Source organism: Petaurus breviceps, unplaced genomic scaffold, assembly GCF_028583685.1.
Source record: "Petaurus breviceps papuanus isolate PSGF00001 unplaced genomic scaffold, PetGlider_PUasm1.0 490, whole genome shotgun sequence".
Lineage (NCBI taxonomy): Eukaryota > Metazoa > Chordata > Mammalia > Diprotodontia > Petauridae > Petaurus > Petaurus breviceps.
The window spans coordinates 16,435,734-16,458,532 of NW_027186352.1; the positions used below are offsets into that span (position 1 = coordinate 16,435,734).

A 22,799-nucleotide genomic window follows, 5' to 3' on the forward strand; every position below is an offset into this window, starting at 1 on the left:
AAGTGAAAATAAACAACAAGTGAAGCATAAAAGAATATAAGGGTCAAGGAGAGAATGAATTACCAAAGATCTTAGGAAGAAAGGAACTCAGTTAAAGACCTTGAGCATAAGCAAATACAACAACAAGTAAGACATTAATAACAGAAAAAAAATATTCTGAATCATTTAAATGTGTCTAAATAGCTCTCAATAAATTTTGCAAGTAAATGAAAAGTGAATTAACAACTGAGACTAAGGATCCACTCAATTTTCAGGAAACTTTCAAGGTACAGTAGGATTTTGTGAATGGTTCAAGAGAGAAAAAAAATATGAAAGTAGAAAACATATCAATGCAGTCTCGCACATTTGAAATACTTGACAATGTGAATATATATCTGTGCAGACATATATATGTATAAGTGTGTATCCCAATAGCTTTGAATACATGCTGGTGAGTATTTAAATGTAAATGAAACATAAAAAACAACTGATTAAAGATATAAATATATAAAAAACAAATAACCAAATTAATATTAAAAGAACAAATGTTCTCTATAAAAGCAAAATAAATTGATCTTAAAGATAGATTATGTTAAGAAAATGTAGGCAGAGTGGCCAGGTGGCTCAGCAAGTAAGAGCACTGGCCCCAGTGTCAGGATGACCTGGGGGATCCAATCCGGGCTCAGATACTGAGCACCACACCCAGAAATAACTGTCCATGTAACCTTGATCAAGTTACTTAACGCCAATTGCTCAAAAAAAAAAAAAAGAAACAAAAATGTTGGCATTTCAATTCTCCAAGATAAGAAAAAAAAAGTTAAAAAGACCCCACAAGATCATGATGCAAGAAACAGTATGGGTAAACTTGCCAGAGCTTCTGGATATGTAAAGGTAGAAATCAAAGCATTCATTGAGTGTCAAAGCAACAACACTTCTGCTGCATATTTTCAGACTAACAGTAAAATGTTACAGTTTACCAATTGACAAACAGCAAAATCTGGATGTAAGCAGTAGGAAGAGCTTCCAAGCTAAAGGAAAAGAAGTTTTAAAAGAACAAGACTATTGTTTATCCACCAGATACCACAGAAGTGAATGAGGAAAAAAAATTATTCTGAAGAGCCAAGGTGTTCAAGATGTGACCTAAAGTAACATACTATGTAAACCTGAGCCTAATCATAAGTGGAAAAAAGATGAATTTCAATAGAAAATAGGCATTTGAAATATTACAATATACTCCCAATCCACACAACAAATGAGAAAATACCAAAAATCACAGAAACACAAGAAAAAATAAAAATGCAGAGTAATCAGAGAAGTAAAAAATAGCAAAATAAAATGCCCTAAGTGTTTTTTTTTTTTTTTTAAGAAAAACGATACTAGCATAAGACTGCTATGGGGTAAAAAACAGGAACTTAAAAAAATGAGTTTTTTTTTCTAAATGTACAAAAGAAGATAAAGATAAAAGTGGAACTCAAATAAAATAAATGAAAGTGGAGGAAGAGACCTGAATTATTTTTTTACTTAAGCAACCCAATGCTTCAGATACAAACGAATCAACATTTTCTTGTGGCACTAAAATGAAGAATGGAAGGGTGCATTAAAAGAGTGGGGGATAACATAGAGAGGAATGTGTAATGTATGTCAATCAAGGAAATTGTAAAAGGAGGGGAAAGGAATTCCTGAGCCTCTCTGGAAAAAGAAGGTCTTTGGGAGAATGGGTGAGGAGTAAAAGTGAGGGATTGAAAAAAAGGAGTGGAAAAGAGGATTTTCAAATCACTGATGGGAGTAGGTCCCATAAAAGAACATTCCTATGAGGACAAGATATATTCATATTCAAGAGATATTTGGTAATGGAGCTGATGTTGTAAAATGGTATATAATCTGTAGAAACTTTATTCTTAGAGAGACTATCATCTCTAAGAAATAGGTGTGCCTCTTAGAATGCATCTTTTCTCAGGAGGAGAATCAGAACACCTGGATGCAACCTTCATCCATAACAGTGGGATAACATTAACTTTGAGTTGGGATTTTCATAGAAAATGGGTGAAAATTATTATGGTGAAGGCATGGGGTATCACACAGTCATAAGTGCATAAAATTTCTATTATGGGATAATGCTGCTTTATTCTCTGTCTCCAACAGGAATGGATACATCTAAATTGAGTCACAACAAAAAAGAGATGAAAAATTTCCAAGGCAGTAACAGATAATCTATTTAGAAGACAGAACTCAAAATAGGTAACCAAAGCTTTAATTCCATGAGGAAAAGAGATACAAAGAAAAGGGGAAAAAGCTTAAAGATTCTGAATCAAAGAATAAAAGCCAAGAACTGAAAAAAATGTAAAGATAATTAATGAACACAACAGGAGAAATAAGTCCTGGTTTGGAAAATTTCAGAAAATTGAAAAAATAACAAAAGAACTTGAAGGGGAAGAAGTGAATTGGGATTTTATGAAGCTACTTAACTCAGATAAAAGGAGAATGATTGGTTAACTAGATAAAAAGAGAATGATATCTATAATTAAAACTGAAAAAAAAAAACAAGCATCTAGAGAAAACAGGGGATAGCTTGAGAGTGAGGGGAAGTGAGTTTGTAGAAATATGATTATCTTACATGAAGCCTAAATGAGAAGAGACAAATTGCTACCTTCACAGAGGAAGAGTAGGAAAATATTCTAACTCAGAAAACATATTTAAAAAATTGAAAAATACATAAATAGAATTCCAAAACTTTAAAAGTGAAAATATTATACCATCCAATAAAATGAAAGAGAGAATGAGAAAATGAAAGCTCAGAATCTCTTGCTTACAAGAAACACTTCTAAAAATTAAACACAGAGATAGGATGAAAATGGAAGTTGTGAGCAAAATTTAGTATACATAAGGGGAATCCAAAGGCTTGGTAGTTATTTTACCAAATAAGATAAAAACAAAATGTATAACATAGAGATAAACAATACAACTAGTTTGATGCTTAAAGGAATCACAATCTAAAAACCAATATCAATATTATATGCAAATGCTTCAAGTTTCTTCACATCTGAATTCATTCACTAAATTTCAAGGAGATATAAATTAATAAAATAAGAAAAGGGGGCTTTAATGTACTTTCTTTACTTTTTGAAAATCCAAAAGAAACATTAAACAACAATAAAGAACTGAACAAATTGCTGGAGAAAGTTAAGCTAAAAGACATAAATAGCATTTGCTAAATGTTAAGAATATGCATATTCAAGGGGTGGCTAGGTGGTGCAGTGAGTCAAGTGCTGGGCCTGGAGTCGGGAGGACCTGAGTTCGGTTCCAGCCTCAGACACTTAACACCCACACACACACAAAAAAATACTAGCCGTGTAACCTTGGGCAAGTTACTTAACCCCAATTGCCCTCCAAAAGGCAAAAAAAAAAAAAGACCATGCATATTCTTCAGTGCCACATGGATACAATAATGACAATGTTTTCAGACGCAGAGATATTGAAGATAAAAATAAAAAGTCTGGAATGATAAACTCATCTTTTACAGACTATAATAGAATAAAATAGCAATTAACTTTTAAGCAAAAAAGACACAGGCCAAATGTAGACTGAATAATGAAATGCTAAATATAAATGGTCAAGGAACCAATCATATGAACAATTTACAATTATGTAAAAGGTAACAACAATGATGAAAAACAAAGCAACATTTATAAGATGTAACTAACAGTAATCCAGGAGAAATTATATCCCTAAAAACATTTATTAAGATAAAAGAAAAGGACAACGATGAACTGAATATGCATTTAAAAAATAGAAATAAAATAAATAAACCCCAAACAAAAATCAAAGAGATGATACTTGAAACTAGAGGGGAAATAAATTGAAAATGAATAAAAACTATTGAGATGACAAACATACTTCAAGAGAGTTGCCATTCAAGAGAGAAAAGCAATTCTTCTAAGACATCATTCATCATGACTAGGTTAAAGGTATACAAGGGATACAAGAATGGCATAATAAGAAAATGATAATCATCAATCACATTACAGAAAAAAAATCTAAAACTACATAATTCTCTTGATGGATGCAAAAAAAAAGCCTTTGAGAAAAAGAACAACATTCATTGATGATAAAAATCTGGTCAATTACCATCATCATGGCACCTTCTGTTTTAAATATACAAATAATCTAAATTCAAAAGTAAGCATTGTATGCAATAGGGATTAATTAGAAGCTTTCCCAATAAGTATTGGAATAAAGAAAGGATTCTTGCTCTTTCTCAAGTATTATTTGATATATGTCTCATAGTATAAATATTATTAGATATATACTATTGATATATACTAATAGTATTTATATAGCACTTACTATGTGCCAGGCACTATGCTAAGAACTTTATATTTATTATCTCATTTGATCCTCACACTTGGCCCAGGAGATAACCATCATCATCATCATCCTCAAGATCATTATCATCATCATCTTCACCATCATTGTCATCATCCATCATCACCATCATCATTATCATCCATCATCACCACTATCATCATCATCATCTCATATTTATATAAATGCTTATTTCATGCCAGGAACAATGTCAAGTACTTTATAATCATGTTATTTTATCCTCATAACAGTGTTGGGAGGTAGGCACTATAATCACTCTCATTTTACACATGAAGAAGTAAGGCAAAGAGAAGTTAAGTGATTTGCTTAGGATCACACAGCTAGTCAGTGTTGGAGGTCAGATTTAAACTCATGTCTTCTTGACTGCAGGTTCAATGCTCTATCCACTGCACTAAGAATCAAGATACAAAAGAGATGAAAGCTATCCTTAGTGCTAAAGACATGATGGTTCACTTTGAATATCCTAGGAAATCATCAACTATAATAATTAATAAAATAGTTTGAATAAAATTACAGGATACTAAGTGAAACTTCTCTCCCCCATTAACATTATTTCCCCATAATAATTATCACATCTAGGAAGTAATCATTGAAAGAGGAAATTCCATTCCAAAAGACTAAAAATGCTTCAAAGCACCCAAAAAACTTGTATAGATTAAATGCAAAAATGCTACTTTAAAAAGATCAATTTAAATAGCTGGAAGAATATTCATTGCCCATGGCTAGGCCATGCCAATATAACAAAAAAAAAAATCAAAATATTACCAAAATTAATTTATGTTTTTAATTGCATAGCTAAAAACTTTTTTAAAAAATGCTTCACAGAATCTTATACAATAATAACATGATTCCTTTGGACAAAAAGTAGACCTTGAACATCTGGAAAAAGAATGAAAAAAATTAATAACTAAGGACTAGCATTACCACAACTCAGAGTATATTATAAAGCAGCAGTCATCAAAACCATTTGCTAATGGTTTAAAAAAAGAGGTAGATAAATATAATAGATTATACATGGCAAAACAGAAATAATGGAACACAATAATCTAATATTTGATAAACCAGAAAACATAAATTCCTTAGCAAAGAAACCCTATATGATAAAAAAAAAACTGCTGGGAAAACTAGAAAGAAATCTGGCAGAAATTAGACACATGCTAATACATTACATCTTAACATTCAATACATTTTAAATACATATATGACCTTAATTTTAAAGATGATACAATAAAATTATAGAAGAGAAGATCATACATCTTTGAAAATTACAGGTAGAAGTATTCTGAACCAAATAATATATAAATGTAATTGAAAAAGAAAACAATAGATTACTTACATGAAATTGAAAAGGTCAAATATAAAGGAATACACAAACACACACATAGTATTCACAAATATATATGTTTTCAAACTATAAAAACTACTTCTCCTCAGAAAAAAAAAAATTGTAGGCAGTGATGTGGGAAAATGGGTCAGGCACTGGTCCTGGAGTCTAGAGGAGAGGAGCTCAAATCCAGCCTCAAATAGTTACTAACTATGACCCCGGACAAGTCACTTAACCTTGATTGTCTAAAAAAAGATGTAAACTACTAATAACCATATGAAACAATTAACTTAACCACTAGTCATAAGATGAATGCAAATGCAAAATAGCCTTGAGATTTCACATCATACCCTGGCAAACATGACCAAGGATGGGAGTAGTCAGTGTTGGTGGGATTATAAGAAAATAGGGGTACAAGTACAATATTATTGGAGCTGCTAATCATTATAATCATTTGGGGAAAAAGTTGACATCAAGCAGAAAGTGACTATCCTTTTATTAGGTAATACATTATGAGGCTTATTCCCACAAGAAGGTCATTGATAAGAAGAAAGTCCACATGGTCATAAAAATATTTACAATGGCAATTTTTGTGATAGCAAAGAATTGGAAAATAAAGTAAAGGTCCATTAGATAGGGATCATTAAACAAATGTGATGGCATATTCCTTGTCTGTAAGAAACAGTAACTATGATAAATATAGAGAAGCATGAATAGATCTACATAATCTGATAAAAACAGAAAGAAGAAAACGATGTACAAAAATAACCAGAGCATGATAAATGGAAAGAACAACAAAATAAACAAAACTGAATGATATGAAATTACCAAAACCAAGTGTGGCCCCAAGGAAAAGATGAGCAAACATCCCCCATGCACTCCTTTCCAGAGCTGGGAGTTCCATGGGGGTGGTACTTTGCATTTATTTTCAGACTTTTCATCTTATTAATTGGTTTTGCTGACATTTTAAAAATTACCTTTCTCTTTTTTTCTCCTTAAGAAATATCATTTCCTATATAGGATGGCTTTCTAAGAGATTATAAGAAGGAAGTGCCCTAGGAAAAATCTTGATGATAAAAAAATAATGCAATAAAATATTTATTATTTTTAAAGCAGACTGTTTCTGCCTTCAAGGAGCTTATATTCTTTTAAGGCAAGACACATGTAGGAGAATGGTGGTTAGAGAGGAAAATGTTGATTTGTAAAGTTAATGAGCAGAGATGTAGAGAGGTAGCCATGTTTTGGTTTTGTTTTTGTTATTTTTCCTCTTGGAGCAATAATATAATTGATTTGATTTTGGTTCAAGAACTGGAAAGCAAGAGCAAGGTAAATGTGGTAGCAGAGTCTTAAATCAGCAGCACAATAAGACCAAGAGTAGCATGGAGCATACCTGGAAGGAGGACTAGATGTAGAGGGTATCTGATGCAACCATTGATGCAAAAAGCAGAGGTGGGGTTGTGACAGTGATAAGAACTCCAGGCCACAGCTACCCATCCAGGAGGCAAGCTAGAGGCTAAGAAAGTGGTCCAATAATTGAATGACACATGCCTAGAGCCAGCCCTTGATGTGATGGGTGATAAAGGTTATCACCAATTAGAAACAGAGGGCCCTCCTGGTGATAAGGTACTCCAGAGCACTATATCTGGTCTGGGCATCAAGAAACCTAGTTGTCTTGCCATCAGAAATAGAAGCCATGGTAATATTCACTGAGGGCATTTAAAAGTGGTACCAATTAAGGAGTTCAAAATAGAGAGATACTAAATCTGGCATGAGAAGAGAAGGTAGGGCTTGTGATGGGACTTGAAGAATGAGGGGGATAATCAGCAATGGAGGCACAAGTCATACTAGATTCCAACAACAAAATGAGCAAAAATTTAGAGGTCAGCAAGTAAGAGCTGTTGATGAATTTAAGTGACTGAAACCAGGCAGATAAGGATATGGATAGTAAAAGATAAATCTCTCTAGATAGGCTGGTATAAGATTAAAAAGAGAGTAAATATCAGGTGAAAGAGTTAGGTCTAGGGACAACTAGGTGGCACAGTGAATAAAGCAATGGTCCTGGAGTCAGGAGGACCTGAGTTCAAATCTGGCCTCAGACACTTAACACAAAAACTAGCCATGTGACCTTGGGCAAGTCACTTAACCACAATTCCCCTCCAAAAAGCAAAACAAAACAAAAAACAAACAAAGAGTTAGGTCTATATTTTGTAGGAAATATTGGTGCTCAAGAAATAATATTTATTAGATATAAATGCATTCACATTTTGAGGTTACTTTAAGTTTGGAGTGTTAAAAGTATAATCTCTTCCTTTGCTAGTTTTGTCTACTGTATTAAAATTGTGAAACAATGTTTCCCTTAATTATGAAACTCATTCCACCTTCCTTTGACAGTACTGAAGGGAGGCAAAAATAAAAGATGGCTTGTACCAGTGTTCATTGTCACAACATAAAATGAAGATCTAAGAACCCTAAGACAGGAGACAAAGAGAATATTACAGTGATATTCTGCTCAAAGGAATCGTTCTTATTTAAAGGAATCCTAGACAGCATCTATGGAATTAGGGAATGATTTTAGAAACTTTTTATCACATCTTCCCCTCTGCCTTTCTCCCCCCTCCCCAAGGATAAGGATTATTAAAAAAGTTTTCAACAGAAAAAATGAACTAAATATGTGTAGTGAGGAAAAGGGAAATATTGGGCTGTCTTTTATGCTGTTACCCACGTGTAGGTCAAATAGAATCCTAATTGTTCTTCATCACAAACGCTTCATGGGAACCAAAGTCATTTGATTTCTTTAGTAAATATTAAAGTCCAGAATGGGCCATTTATCATCTGTTGGATGTGGGTAGTTTTGTACCTTTAGGACTGAAGAGAAAGAAAATGGTAGAACTATTGTCATAACCCAAGAACCAGCCAATTGTCAGTAGCTCAAGTTAATAAGTGTTTTCCATTTTCAGAAGGGATAATGGCCCCCATTTTTCTGCCTGAGTAAAGGCAGTGTGATAGGAATGACACAAAATATGAGTGGGCAAGGCTCAGATCCTTGTGATGACCTGAACAAAGCTAATTTACAGCTCATAAATCTCATCTTCCCTGTGATAGATTCTTCTTTTGTGATCAAGCCTATTAAACATTTCAGAAAAAAAGCCCAGAGAAATTAATTAATTATCTGCAAACTACAAAGTTTTATATAAAATACCCAAGGTTAAAAAAGTTTGGGGTAGAAAATCTTGCTGAGCTGTAGGTTATAAAATAATATTTACAGTTTTAAAGTGCTTTAAATATATTATCTAATTTTATTCTCACAAAAGCCCCACAATGTAGGTGCTATTACTGTCACCATTTTACAGACACAAAATAGAGACTGAGAGGTTAAGAGACTTGCCCAAGGTCACATACTTCCTTATTGTCTGAGCCAAGATCTGAATTCAGTTCTTCCTGACTGGGACTCTATTTCATTAGAATCACAGAACTTTATAATTGGGAGAAACTCAGAAGCCACTTAGCCCAAACTATATGTGAAAGGAATTCCTGTGAAGCCACATCCAAAAAGTGGTCAGCCAGACTCTGCCTGAAATCCTTTCATGAAATCTGTAACATGACATCATTAGACATGGCACTTTCTAAGTTCCATCCCAGCCCAACATCTATGGTGCTATGATCTCTGTCCTTACAGAGCATATTGTTATGGGCATGCCATTTTCTGACTTCATGTTATTAACATAGACACCTATCATGACTTCCACAATCACTTATTCCATGATGATGATGGTCCTCAGATCTTTTATAATTTGGCATATACTACATTTCTGTAGCACTTACGGAAAATGATACACTGAGGGAGGCTCTGTGCCCTGCAAAGCATCCTTAATCTGGGTATCTGTCTTTGGGTTATTTTTTGTTGTTGTTATTGTTTTGTTGCTGTCATTTGTTTGTTTGATTTAGATTCTGCTGGGTAACCAGGCTTTCAGCACAGGGCATCAAGCTTTGGATCATTCTAGCACCAAATAACTGACAAATCTTTGTTCTCAGAGTTAGCACACTAATGAATAGATCTACAATTGTACAACCAAATGTGTAGTTAGTACTTCTAAAAGGGGAAGGTGAAAGGTGATCATTATACATTCAGCACCATTAAAAAAAAGACATTAAGTAACAATACTTAACATGCAAAAGAAAAAAAAAATAATCACAGTAGAATAGGAAATTCCTAGTCAATAGTTTGCTAGTATTTGTTAAGCACCTACTGTAGCCTAACCATCATGCTAAGTGCAGAGAATGTAAAGAAAGACATAAAGGGCAGCCAAGTGGCTCAGCGAGCAAGAGCACCAGCTCCAGTGTTGGGATGACCTGGGGATCAAATCTGGGCTCAGATACTTAGCACCACACCCAGAAATAACTGGCCGTGTAACCTTGAGCAAGTCACTTAACCCCAATTGCTTAGGGGTGGCCAGGTGGCTTGCACCGGCTCCAGTGTCAGGATGACCTGGGGATCAAATCCAGGCTCAGATACTTACCACCCATCCAGAAACACCTGGCTGTGTAACCTTGAGCAAGTTACTTAACCCCGATTGCTTAAAAAAAAAAAAAATAAGGCAGTCCCTGCTCCGAAGGAGCTCACTGGCTAGGAAGGGGTGACTACATATAAAAGAAGGCAAAAAAAAAAAAGGATAGATCATAGAAACAAAAGGGCAAATTTGTACCATGAAGATTTTATTTGAAGATGTGTTTGCTGATCTCACTGACCTATGATCTCAGCAGGTGGGGAGGCATTGTAGTGTAGGGGGTAGCAAAATGGGTTTGGAGTAAGCATTACAGTGATCAACCTAGTGTTTCACCTGTATTAGCTATGTAGCCTACCTTTGATAAGTCACTTAACCTCTGTGGGCATCAGACCCCTCTCTATGACTTATATGTTAAAGTATAGACAAATAGGGATTTCCCACTCTGATGAAATTATAGATAAATTATCAGTATCAATCAGACTCTGTAATCTTTTTGCATGCAATCTTGGGCTTTCTTTTTTTTTTCTTTTTCCTTATGTCACATTTAAAACTATGTTTCAAATTGCCCTTCATCTACAAAGTGACAGTAATGACCTATCATTAGGGGGCCACAGGTATTGAGTTGTTTGGTTAATAAACCAAATGGATGAAGAATTCCTATTACCAGGTCTACTATTTGTAGTTAGAGAATCTATTGAGTTCATTCATGAGTGCATGTATTTCTTGGACAGAGACTGAAAATGGACAGTAACAACCCCAGAATTAAACAGGATGAAGGACAGATTGAACTTTACGTGGGGAATTTCATAGTTATTTAATGACCCTAAGCTTCTACTTAAAATGATTGACTACTGGGGAGAGGAGCCAAGATGGTGGAGTAGAACCAGGAAATTCCATGAGATTCCCCTACAACCACTTCCAATACCTGTAAAATATGACTCTACACAAATCTCCCACTGAAGGTAGCCTTCCAACAGGAAGGGTCTATCACACCGGGCTAGGAGCTGAGCACAGTCCTGTGTAAGTTGCAAGGGCCCAGACCTGGGGCAGCCCCGACCAGTGCCAGAAAGAACAAAGTTCAGGAGAGTGAACCACTAGCAGCTGTGGGGTTTCCAGACTTCTCAACCCATAAATTCCAAAGAGAAAGTAAAAGGTCAGTGCATAACTCTGTTGGAATCAGGTGACCAGAGCACAGTACAACCCCTTCCCCCAGGGCAAGAGGAGGTGGAGACACTGGGGCTGCAGCTGCTGCCACATGGCTGCCTCCAGAGCTCCTGGCCTGCAGATAGTAGGGGGCCAAGTGACCATTCAGAGGGTAATCACTCTTACTTTGACCTGCTTGGATTAGGATTGCTGTCTTGGGCGGTGGTCCTGGGGCAAGAAACTCCAGTGTGATGTCTGTAGAGAAGGCACCCTCCTCAGACCACTGACAACATTTGCAAAAACGCCCAGAAATTTGGGACAAAGCTCTATCCACTCTGGAAGCAGAGTTCTACCATGGCAAAGAATTCAAAAGTCAAGTAACTGGCTGGCAAGATGAGTAAGCAGAAGAGGCACTATCAGCCCATAGAATCCTTTCTGGGGACAAAAAGGATCAGAACATGGAATGGGAGGAAGACAACAAATGTTGTTTGAAGATTCAGAACTTTTGATGCAGAACTCCTGCATCAAAAGCTTACAAGAAAAAAATATGAGTTGGTTAAAGTCCATGAAGGAGCTCAAGAAGAATTTTGAAAATCAAGTAAGAGAAGTGGAGGAAACATTGGGAAGAGAAATGAGAATGACACAAGAAAATTCTGAAAAGTGATTTAACCCACTGCTGAATGAGACCCCCCAAAATACTGAAGGAAATAACACCTTAAAAAACAGACTAACTCAAATGGCAAAAGAGGCCCAAAAAGCCAATGAGGAGAAGAATGCCTTAAAAAAACAAATTTGCCAGACAGAAAAGGAATTCCAAAAACTCACTGAAGAGAATAATTTCTTCAAAATTAGAATGGAACAAATGGAAACTAATGCCTTTATGAGAAATGAAGATATTTGGACTATCTGAAAGTCATGATAAAAATAAAAAGATCTTAGAAATCATCCTTCAAGAAATTCTCAAGGAAACTTGCCCTGAAATTCTAGAACCAGAGGGCAAAATATAAATCAATCACCTCTTGAAAAAGGTCCACAAAAGAAAAATCCTAGGAATATAGCCAAATTCCAGAATTCCCAGATCAAGGAGAACACTTCACAAACAGCCAGGAAGAAGCAATTTGAGTATTGTGGAAACACAGTCAGGATAATACAGGATCTAGCAGCTTCTACATTAAGGGACTGATGGATTTGGAATACGATATTCCAGAGGTCAAAGGAGCTGGGATTAAAACCAAGAATCAACTACCCAGCAAAACTGGGTATAATGTTTCAGGAAAAAAATATAGTTATTCAATGAAATAGAGGACTTTCAAGCATGCTTGATGAAAAAACCAGAGCTGAACAGAAAATGTGGCTTTCAAACACAAGAAGCAAGAGAATCATGAAAAGGTAAACAGGAAAAAGAAATCATAAGGAACTTATTAAAGTTGAACTATTTACATTACTATATGGAAAAAATGACAATTATAACTCATGAGACTTTTCTCAGTATAAGAATAGTTGAAGGGAATATATATGTACATATATATACATACATTTATATGTTTATGTAGAAGGGTGTGTGTGTGCATAAATACTTATGTGTATGTATATATGTGTATATGTATACATAGAGGGCACAGGATTAGTTGAATAGAAAGAAATGATATCTAAAAGATAAAATTAAAAGGTGAGAGAGGAATATAAATGAGAGAAGGAGATAGGGAGAGATAGAATAGTGTAAATTATCTCATATAAAAGAGGCAAGAGAAAACTATTACAATGGAGGGGAAGAACAGGAAGCCAAAAGGGAATGGGTCAGCCTTACTCTCATTGAATTTGACTTAAGGAGAGAATAATATACATACTCAATTGCTTATCTTACCCTACAAGAAATTAAGGGGGAGGAGATAAGAGGGGTAATGATGAAAGGGAGGGCAGAGTGGGGGGAAGGGCAGTTAGAAACACACACTTTTCAAAAGGGACAGGGTCAGAGTAGAAAATAGAATGTGTGGCGGCAGGATAGTATGGAGGGAAATATAGTAAGTCTTTCACAATATATCTACTATGGAAATGTTTTGTGTAACTACACATGTACAACCTATATTGAATCACTTATTTTCCCAGAAGGGGTAGGTGATGAGGGAAGAAGGCAAAGAATCTGGTATTCAGTGTTTTAAAAACATGTTAATTTTTTTACATTCAACTAGGAAATAAGATAAACAGGCATTGGGTATAGAAATCCATCGTACCCTACTAGAAAATCAGAGGGGGATAGGGGGTATGGGGGAGGATGTTAGAGAGAACTGATTGGGGGAAGGGGTATTCAGTAGGATCTCTATTTTTGGGTGGGGATAGGGGAAAGACAGGGAAAAATTTGTAATTCAAAATCTTGTGGAAATGAATGTGAAAACTAAAAGTAAAAAATTAAAAAGTGAGATAAAAAATGATCTACCTTTTTAATGCTAATAAATTACATGAGTTAGTGTATCCGTGTGAGTCTTCAAATGCTTTGATCTTCAATGAATTGAAGAAGGATATCACCTTAAAGGCAATAGAAAAGTTTCTAGCAGGTGTGATCGGACTGCAACCCATTAAAAATAAAGGTCAAGCTTAGTGTTTGATGAAGCAGTGCTATAATAAAGGATTTCATATAAAAATGTATGGGCAGAAAAGAAGAGAATCTGATCATCTGTAAAAGGGGCTCAGTCGAATGATGACTCATGTGCTTCACTGCTATATTTCCTGAGTAATGAGCATGAAAATGATTCAATCAATGGATTTCCTTGTAGCAAACCCATGGGAGAACTTGAATAGGACAAACAGAGGCTGGAAAGTTTTAACTAGGATAGGAACTGCATCACTGGAGGGAACTTCCTAATAAACAATCTCACAGATCCATTTGAATATTAGCCAGATGTTAAGCTGATGGTCTATTAATATCCTTTCATACCGGACCTCTTAATAACAGTAGCAATAACTCACATTTCTAGAAAGTTTTAAGCTTCACAAATCACTTTCCTTACAATAGTGGTGGGATATAGATGACCCAAGAATTATTATACCCATTTTACAGATAAAGGAATTGAATGTTAGAGATATCATGTGGTACCTTCAGGGTCAGAAATGAAATATGGACCCAGATTTCCTGATGACAAAGTCAGAACTATTTTCACTAAAATACACTAGAAAATGGTTTGCAGCCATTTTGGGGGTGGTTTTAGAAGTCATTCAGTCAGAAAACATTTGTTAATCACTTATTATGGTCCAAACACAGGGTTAGGGCCTGTTAAATTAGGCTTTGTAAAGGAAATACAGAAAGAGAAGACTGAAATATTGCAGAAACCTAGATCTTCACTACTGCTTTGACAAGGGTTCAATGGTTATTTCATGTCTGCCTTCCACCCAGCTAAAGCATGCTCCTTAACCTTCATGGCTCACAATAGAGTTCTCTTTCACCCATTTTGGTTTATTCCCTTCCCCAGGAGGGATCACAGTCAAGAAAATATCTCCCAGAGCCATGTGGGATATGGCCAAGTAAATATCAGGGGCATAGCAATCCCCTCAGAACTTATTCTGACCCATGGATGAGTCCCAAAACAATAAAATATCTTTCTTTTTTTACTGGAGACAGGAATTTTCCCAATTCTCATTGGCTAAGCCAATTTCATTAGGAGAATCCTGTGTGTTCACAGAAGACTTACTCATAGTAAGTAAGTATACAGTGAAATGACCATGTCCTTTTGGGAAAACCAGGTACAATTAAAAGAGAGTTTTAATGCTTCATCACCCACTGAAAAGCCACTGTCACACATAGTGGGAACCTGCTCTTGGGAACCCTTCTGGTCAAATGCATGTAAGTTGTCCTCTGTCAATTAGACTGGCCAAAGGGAATAAAATGTAGTTTTATGTATTAAAATCTGGAAGGGCAGGTATTCTTTGAATAGTGTGACATTTGAGCCCAGCTTCATCTGACAAACACTTATTAAGATCCCAGTGGGATCAGGGCACTATTAGTAACTCGCTCAAACAGACAAGCAAGCAAACAATAAGTATTTTAAAAGTATCTATTGGCTACCTGGTGGTATGCTCGGTTTGTGAACACAAAGAGTTAAATCTATATCTGCCCTAAGGAGCTCACCTTTTATGGGAGAACCAAAGTGGAAAATGCCCAAAATATGCAACAGAAATATACTTTAATTGGAGTCAGTTTTATACATCACAAAATCAGCTCCAGTTTTCTCATTTTCTCTGGACCTTTACTTCTGGGATCTTAAAACTTGAATATATCTTTGTTTATATATACATCTACATAAATGGATTCCAATAGAACATCACATGTACATCACCCTGTCTCTCTGTCTCTGTCTCTATCTCCCCCACCGTCTCTTTTGCTATTACTCCTCCCCCTCTCTGATTATCTATCATCATGTGGTGTAGTACCAGAGCCTTCTTTTCTGGTTCTGCTACTACCTTTCCAGACTTGTCCACCATGCCTCAGTTGCCTTCTCTCCCTAGAACCTCTCTCTGCCCCAGAGATTCTGTTTCCCATATGCCTGGGAGTCCTATAATGCTATAATCTCTAAAGAACTGAAGAACTCTAAAGAACTTCCCATGGTTAAATTCCTCCTCAGATCACCATTTTGAGGAAAGTAAAGCTTCACTCTTCTTTCAACTTGGTCCTTTACCACCATACTCCTCTTCCCCCCCCTTACCTTTTTAGCTTCCTTTTATGGGCTATCTTGCCTACAGAATATTAGTTCTTTAAGATCATGGATTGCTTTTCTTTCTTTTTTATCCTTAGTGTTTTGCATGCTGATTAATGCATAGTCATCATTAACAAATGCTATTTGACTCATTGAGTTCAGGAAAACCTAAGTTTAAATCCAGCTCCTCTCATATACTAGTAATAATAGTGAGCACTTACATTTCTTTTGTCTTTTAAGGTTTGCAAAGTTTTCTACATAATTTATCCCAAGGTAAATCATTTAACCTCTATTATCTTCAGATAGCTTCCTAGGTGATATGATTAAACCCTAAATGGATCTAGGGCGTAGGGAGTCTTGGTGTAGTTTTGTGTAGGAAATTTCCAAAGGGAGTGTTTCTCCAAATTTTGTGTCTCTGTTAATGATGTGATATGCCTCGATTGTGTCCTTGACTAATCTCACTGAAACGTTCCTAGACTCTACTTAAATGCCATGCCTTTGCCTTATACTCACACGCTCCCTGAGGTTAGTAATGGCCTTCCCTCTCTGCCTTATTCAGTGCTTATAGAGGACTTTTATTTAAACATCTCTATGCAGTTGTCACATAGCCTGTATGTTGTAGATACCTGTTTTCCATCTCCCAGTAGACAAAATTTCCCATTAGAAAAGAGACCAGGTCTTATCAAAACCCAACACATTATACTTTCTCAGTTTCTATGAGAGGATTCCAAACAGTTGATGATCAATAAATGTTTGTTGAATGAGTGATGACTGCTTCATCAATCAATCTATCTATCTATATATCTATATCTATCTATATATATATAATACCTAATTTGTGGCAGATTCCAGGGATACAAAGACAGCTGTGAAAATAGCTCCTGTCCTGAAGGACCTCATATTCTTTCAGGATAGACAACTTGTACACATATACATATACATATTCGGCTTTGTATATGCATATAAATAAGTGCACATGCATGTATATTTGTGTATGTCTGTATGTATAAACACAAAATTAATACGAAGTAGTTTGGGGATGGAAGGAGCCAGCTTCTAGTAGATAGGGTAGGGGATAAAAAGCTTCAGACAATGAAGGATTAGTAGTATCCTGACAAACTTTCAAATTTCAACTATTACACCTTGACTTTAGCCTTTTACAAGTGTTAATACATTCCAGTATCAACCCCTATTTGTCCATAAGTGCCCCACATTCATATCATAGAGAATATAAGGTTTCAGAAATTTCTATTTGTTTGTTTCTTACTTTTTTCACAAAAACGAGTTCTAGAGATGGCCCAGAAGGTCAGTGAAATCCACTTGAGGTTGACCCCTGGGACTATTTTTTTCCTTTGCCTTCTACACTCACAGGGCAAAAGATGATTGAATGATAGAACTTTCTCAATCTGTAAAAAGATTTGGCTTGACTCACTGGCTTCTGTGGAACCTTATGGACCAGAATCTGTGCTACTATGATCTTATATCATGGCTCCCCTCCTTTAGTTCAATTTGAGAGAGATTTGACCAAGCCTTTTCAAATTAAAATTTTTAATATTCAAGTATTTTCTTATTAGATAAATTATATAATAGGCAAAGGATTACAGAAAAAAATCAGAGCAAAAATACCTCTCACCTTCTCTGGGTCTGAGGTGTGTGTGGGGGGTCAGCATTAGAGATGTCAGCATTAAGGAATTCATTTTTTGTACCACATTGTATGAAGTCTCTTGGCTTTGACATGTTCACTTATGTCATATTATACATATGTGCCAAGAACATCTTAACTTAATTAGTCACCAATTCAAGTGTATGTTATGAATCTACAAGCATTTACTAAGCACTTATGACACGACTGGCACAGAGCCAAGAGCTGGGGAAATAAAGACATATGTTAAACAATAATTGCCCTTACATACTAATGGGGGTGATAATATACATGACTATAAGGATATGAACCATGACCTTGGCAATGTGTGTTCTGTGTCACCTCTGCTTGGCCTCTTGGGAGGGCAAGACCAATCTCATTTGAATGATCTTGGACTTAATCAAAAATGCCTGTAGAATGCAGTGGTTTAATGCAGTCATTGCAGCATCGCTTGCCAACAGAGATAAGTGGGGACTTGCCCCAGAGAGAGGGAAACTCTCGGACTTTACAATTTGTGCCAGAAACATATTAGAACACTAGAAACAGCTTTGGGGAACATGGTCCTCCCTGTCTCATGCCTCACTTAACATTGATGCTCAATGGAATATTGTTTAATCGAATCAAATTGCATACATGTTCTCATTGTCATGGAATATTCTGTAATATTAACCTTGGTATAAAGGCTTGTTAGATGGAATAGCGCATTTAAGGCTGCATTTTTCTCTGCTGAGTCAGGTGTCATTTTTGCCATCAATATATGATTGCTACAGTGGGATTTCATATTCTTTACGCTTTTCAGTCCATTGTGTGATAAAGATACTGCCTGCTAAAGAAAACTGGAGAAAATTCCTGCCCATTCCCTTTCCAAGTATTCCTTAATGACTCACTGGATGGCCATTCTTATAATGGTTGGCTAGACATGGGAAAGCAGGAGATATTTTATAGGAGCTCATGATTTCTTGGCTGCCTTTTCAGAGGTGGGAATCCTTTCTGGAATAGTCTAAATTCTTTTTGAATCTCTCCCACTTTGGAATATCTATTAAAATGATTGCAAAGTGTTTTTTTTTAATATTATATCACCTCCAAAGAAAATCTGGTTTGAGACGATTATTTTATGTACAATTTAGAATGATTTATTACATTTGGAAATGATAAAAAGCTTCTGTAAAAGTACAGTTCTTACTCCTAGATAGCTTTGTCACTTAATTAATAACAATAGCTAGTATATAGAGAGTGTTTGATGTTTGCAAAGTAGTTTTTCATATTTTTTTTCATCTTCCCCAAAACCCTAGAATGTTAGTGCTATTTTTATCCTCATTTTATAGACCAAGAAATTGAGGCAGAGAGAGGTTAAGTGAACTCCCTAGGGCCACATAGCTAGTAAGTATCTGTGTAGGAGTCACAACCAGTTCTTCCTTAATAGAAGTATAACACTAGACACAATCATTCTTAGCTATCTCTATTTTGAATTGAAATGAAACATAATAATAAAATACCTTAGTAATTATATTGTGTACATATATACACAAATAAATACATTTGTATATGTCTACTTACATATATATTTATCTATAGCTATCCCTCTATCTTTCAACCTATTTATCTATCTACATATTCATATATTGCAATACCTGGTTCATTCAAGTTTCATTGGATGAGGTGATTTAGAGGGGAAAAAATACGTATTCAAATTGTCAGTTTGGTAGCATATTCTTCTATGCTTTGAGGAATCTTATGTGACATTCTGCCAACAATGAAAATCATAGATTTCTCCTGCCCATTTCCTTCTATGTGATTCTGGTCCATGTATTATTCTAAATTTACTATAAGAGGTTCACCAAATGTGGTGGTTGCTTACTCACTCTCAGCATCACAAGAATACCAGCAGAGTTCCTGACATGCCTCATTCTTGCCATATGACTCAATCTTGGCAAGAATGCTGAACAATGAGATTGGAAGGCCTGAGTTCTAATACTGCCTTAGATATTTACTAGCTTTTCTTTTTTTTTTCACTAGAGCTAGACACTTAATTTCTCACAGTCTCAGTTTCTTCATCTGAAAAAAAAGATAATATTAGGTCCTATTTCATAATACTGTTGTTAGGATCAACTTAGTTAGCATGTGGGAAATGCACTTCAAGATTAAAAGCACTATGGATATGATTACCATTGTCATGATTTTATTATTGTTATAAATATATTTCTTGATGTCATATTGTATTATGGGTCTTTGAAGTTTAGCTATTAAAGGTTAAAACTGCACCAAGCTTTTTGGGACATCTACTATTTCAGCCTGTTCCTACCATCTTTCTTGCTTTCCATTGTTCTCTGAGTAATATTTATTTTTCAATTTTTAGAGAACATAGTTTTCCATAGTCATAGGATAATATAGTTATAGACAACTATATCTGGGCAAAATTTAGAGACATTAAAGGAACCTTATATTTTTCAAATACAAATCATCCTGTTATTCTCTAGTTTAAATTCTCAATCCAACTTATCAATTTGTTCTATGTCCTGTATAAACACACACACACACACTCATTGATGGATAAGTTCTGATTGCATGTCATAAGCTGTACAGTAGACATTCTTCATCCACTTAGTTTTTCCTATGTGGATACTTAAGCCTCATATCTAGGATAAAATACAAAATCTTCTATTTGTCTCTTAAGGTCATTCATAAACTTACACTGTGATACCTTTCCAGTCCTGTTATACATTACTTAAACACACACATCCATACATACACATACATTGATGGATATACTCTCAGTACATGTTATAAGCTCTACAGTAGACTTTTCTTTATCCACTTAGTTTTTTCCTGTGTGGATGGGAGTCATCAAATAATATTTTTAATCCCACCCTTCCCTATGTGGTGATTGAGACAATACCTATATTCCTCTTGTGTAAAGCGTGGGATTTCTCCAGGATGCAAGACGAGAATTTTCACTGTGGCACTTCCAGACATCACAGGTTCCCCATCATCAAAAGCAACAACCTCCAGCTAGGGGGGAAAATGAACTTAAATAAATAGAATAAAAGTAAAAGAAAGTATTGTCATAAATATGTGTCCTATATTTGGATTGTAACAGAACATACATTTTCATTACGGTCAAATAATGAGTTAAAAAATGGGGGAAACATCATCAACTTTTTTTGCAAAATTCTTTTAATTAAATAATCTTCCCTACTTTCCCATAGGGGATCCACCTAGTGGGCTTGGTGTGGTGGACAGTGGTCTCACTCAAGTGTTTTGATATCATGGCCTTGACAATGGAACATGTAGTTGGTCAGTTCTTTATTCCTCATGCTCAACTTGTTATCAACCCATGTCATTTTCTTAGTTACATTAATAACATCAATTTATTTTTAAAATAGTATTTTATTTCTAGAATAAACAGAACTATAATGAATAATTGTGGTGCCTAAGGCATAAAGTACAAAATGCATCTTTAAATCTATTTTTAAATATATAATGTGATTATGTGTGTATGCATGTATGTCTAGACTACATGTATATATGTACATAAGTGTGCATGCATATATGTATGTGTGTATTCTAGATTGGTGTTTTCATTAATGTCATGTCCTTCCAGGGTTCTTAATGCATATCAGATGGCCAAATCACTGAAAATATCATTTTAGAGAATTGCTTGGAGCACTGAGCAGTATATAGACTCCTGCCTCAGGTCACATTGCTTTGCTATTATGAATCAGAGATATAGTGTAACAGTAATTCCTGACTCCAAGGTTACTCCACTCCACCAGACCATGGATCCTCTCATGGGAATTGAGACAATTTGCTTTGGTAGGAGGAATAAAGTTATGATAAATGCTAACATATTGGTGTTATTAATAGTGCCCTCAATTCTGTAGCTTCCTATTTTGATTAATTATACTTTCTAATTATCTGCTAAGCTCCTAGGTAGTAGCCAGGACTGCTGAAGAGTACATCTGTTTGGATTTTTAAATTTTTTTTTTCACCTCTCCAAGGTCAGTACCATCAGGCAAATCCCTTGATGCTCTTCTCTATTCATGACTCTCCAAATAGATATAGCTTAGGGGAATCACCATGTGACAAATGAAAGAATTTAGCCTTTATCTAGAAAACCACTCTAGATTTTCAACCTCTGACTTAGTAAAAAAGTATTTTAAAACATCTCAAAGTTAACCAAAAGTCACAATATATTTAGAAATATCTACATATTTTAAGGAGGGAAATACCTGCTGACACACACATATGAAACTATGGATGAGAAAATGTGAAATTGGATGGGGGCTAACTAAATATAGCTCCCAATTATGAAGTCATAGTACTTACTGAGATTTTCTGGGGGGAAATATTACTTAAAATATTTAAAACCAAATGGTTTACTTATGGTTAAAAAGTCATTGTTATATTTCTAATATGGTACTTTAATAGACCAGTACAAATTGGATATATGTTGTGTATTATATTCTAAAATGTCTTAAAAGAAAAATGAGATCAATTAGATTGTAAGCTTCTGGAGGGCAAGGACAATCTTTTGCCTCCCTAGCACTTACCAGAGTGCTCGGTATAAAGTAAGTGGTTAATAAATTTTTATTGATTTATTGATAATCAAATATTCACCATATTTTCAACAGAATTTGATAAACTGATATCACTTCCAAACTCCAAAAGAAAAAGAAAAAGAACTTGTCTACAAGCAGAATCGAATCTACCTTAAATATCGTGCTGGGTTCTTCATTGAGATTTACTCGAGTGATAACATGTCCTGAATATTCTTCTATGTCAAATATGCTTGCTGGGTAAGGATATTGTTTGTCTTCCACTCGGTATCGCACATGACTCGCTGGCAAACCCTGGAATATAATTGTATGTCATTTAATTGCCATTTACAACAGGAAAACAGAAAATATTGAAAATCTCAGACAGTTACAAAGTTTGTGTTCCTTTATATGTGAACAAGAAGTTCCTTTGATGTACTCTGCCCCATTTTAAAATGCAGTAAAACATAAGTTAAAATGACCTGGGCAGAAAGCCAATGTGAATTTGAATCTAAATCCATAGAGCATTTGAAAAGGAACAATATCCATATCATATTCATCAATATCATATTTGTCTACCCATATTTCTGTCTGTATCAAGAA

The 22,799-nt window shown here is 35.2% G+C and overlaps 1 protein-coding gene across 1 annotated transcript in view; it reads right to left on the bottom strand.

The window, feature by feature from the left end:
* The window catches only part of LOC138172037 (protocadherin-15-like), a 2,287,527-nt gene that overhangs the window by 194,435 nt on the left and 2,070,293 nt on the right, over window positions 1–22,799 (bottom strand). The window contains exons 24-25 of the mRNA XM_069101643.1: window positions 22,371–22,511; window positions 20,558–20,670 (exon numbers count right to left, since the gene is read on the bottom strand). Of these exons, the coding sequence (XP_068957744.1) occupies window positions 20,558–20,670; window positions 22,371–22,511 (254 nt within the window). The remainder of the gene's footprint in view (window positions 1–20,557; window positions 20,671–22,370; window positions 22,512–22,799) is intronic.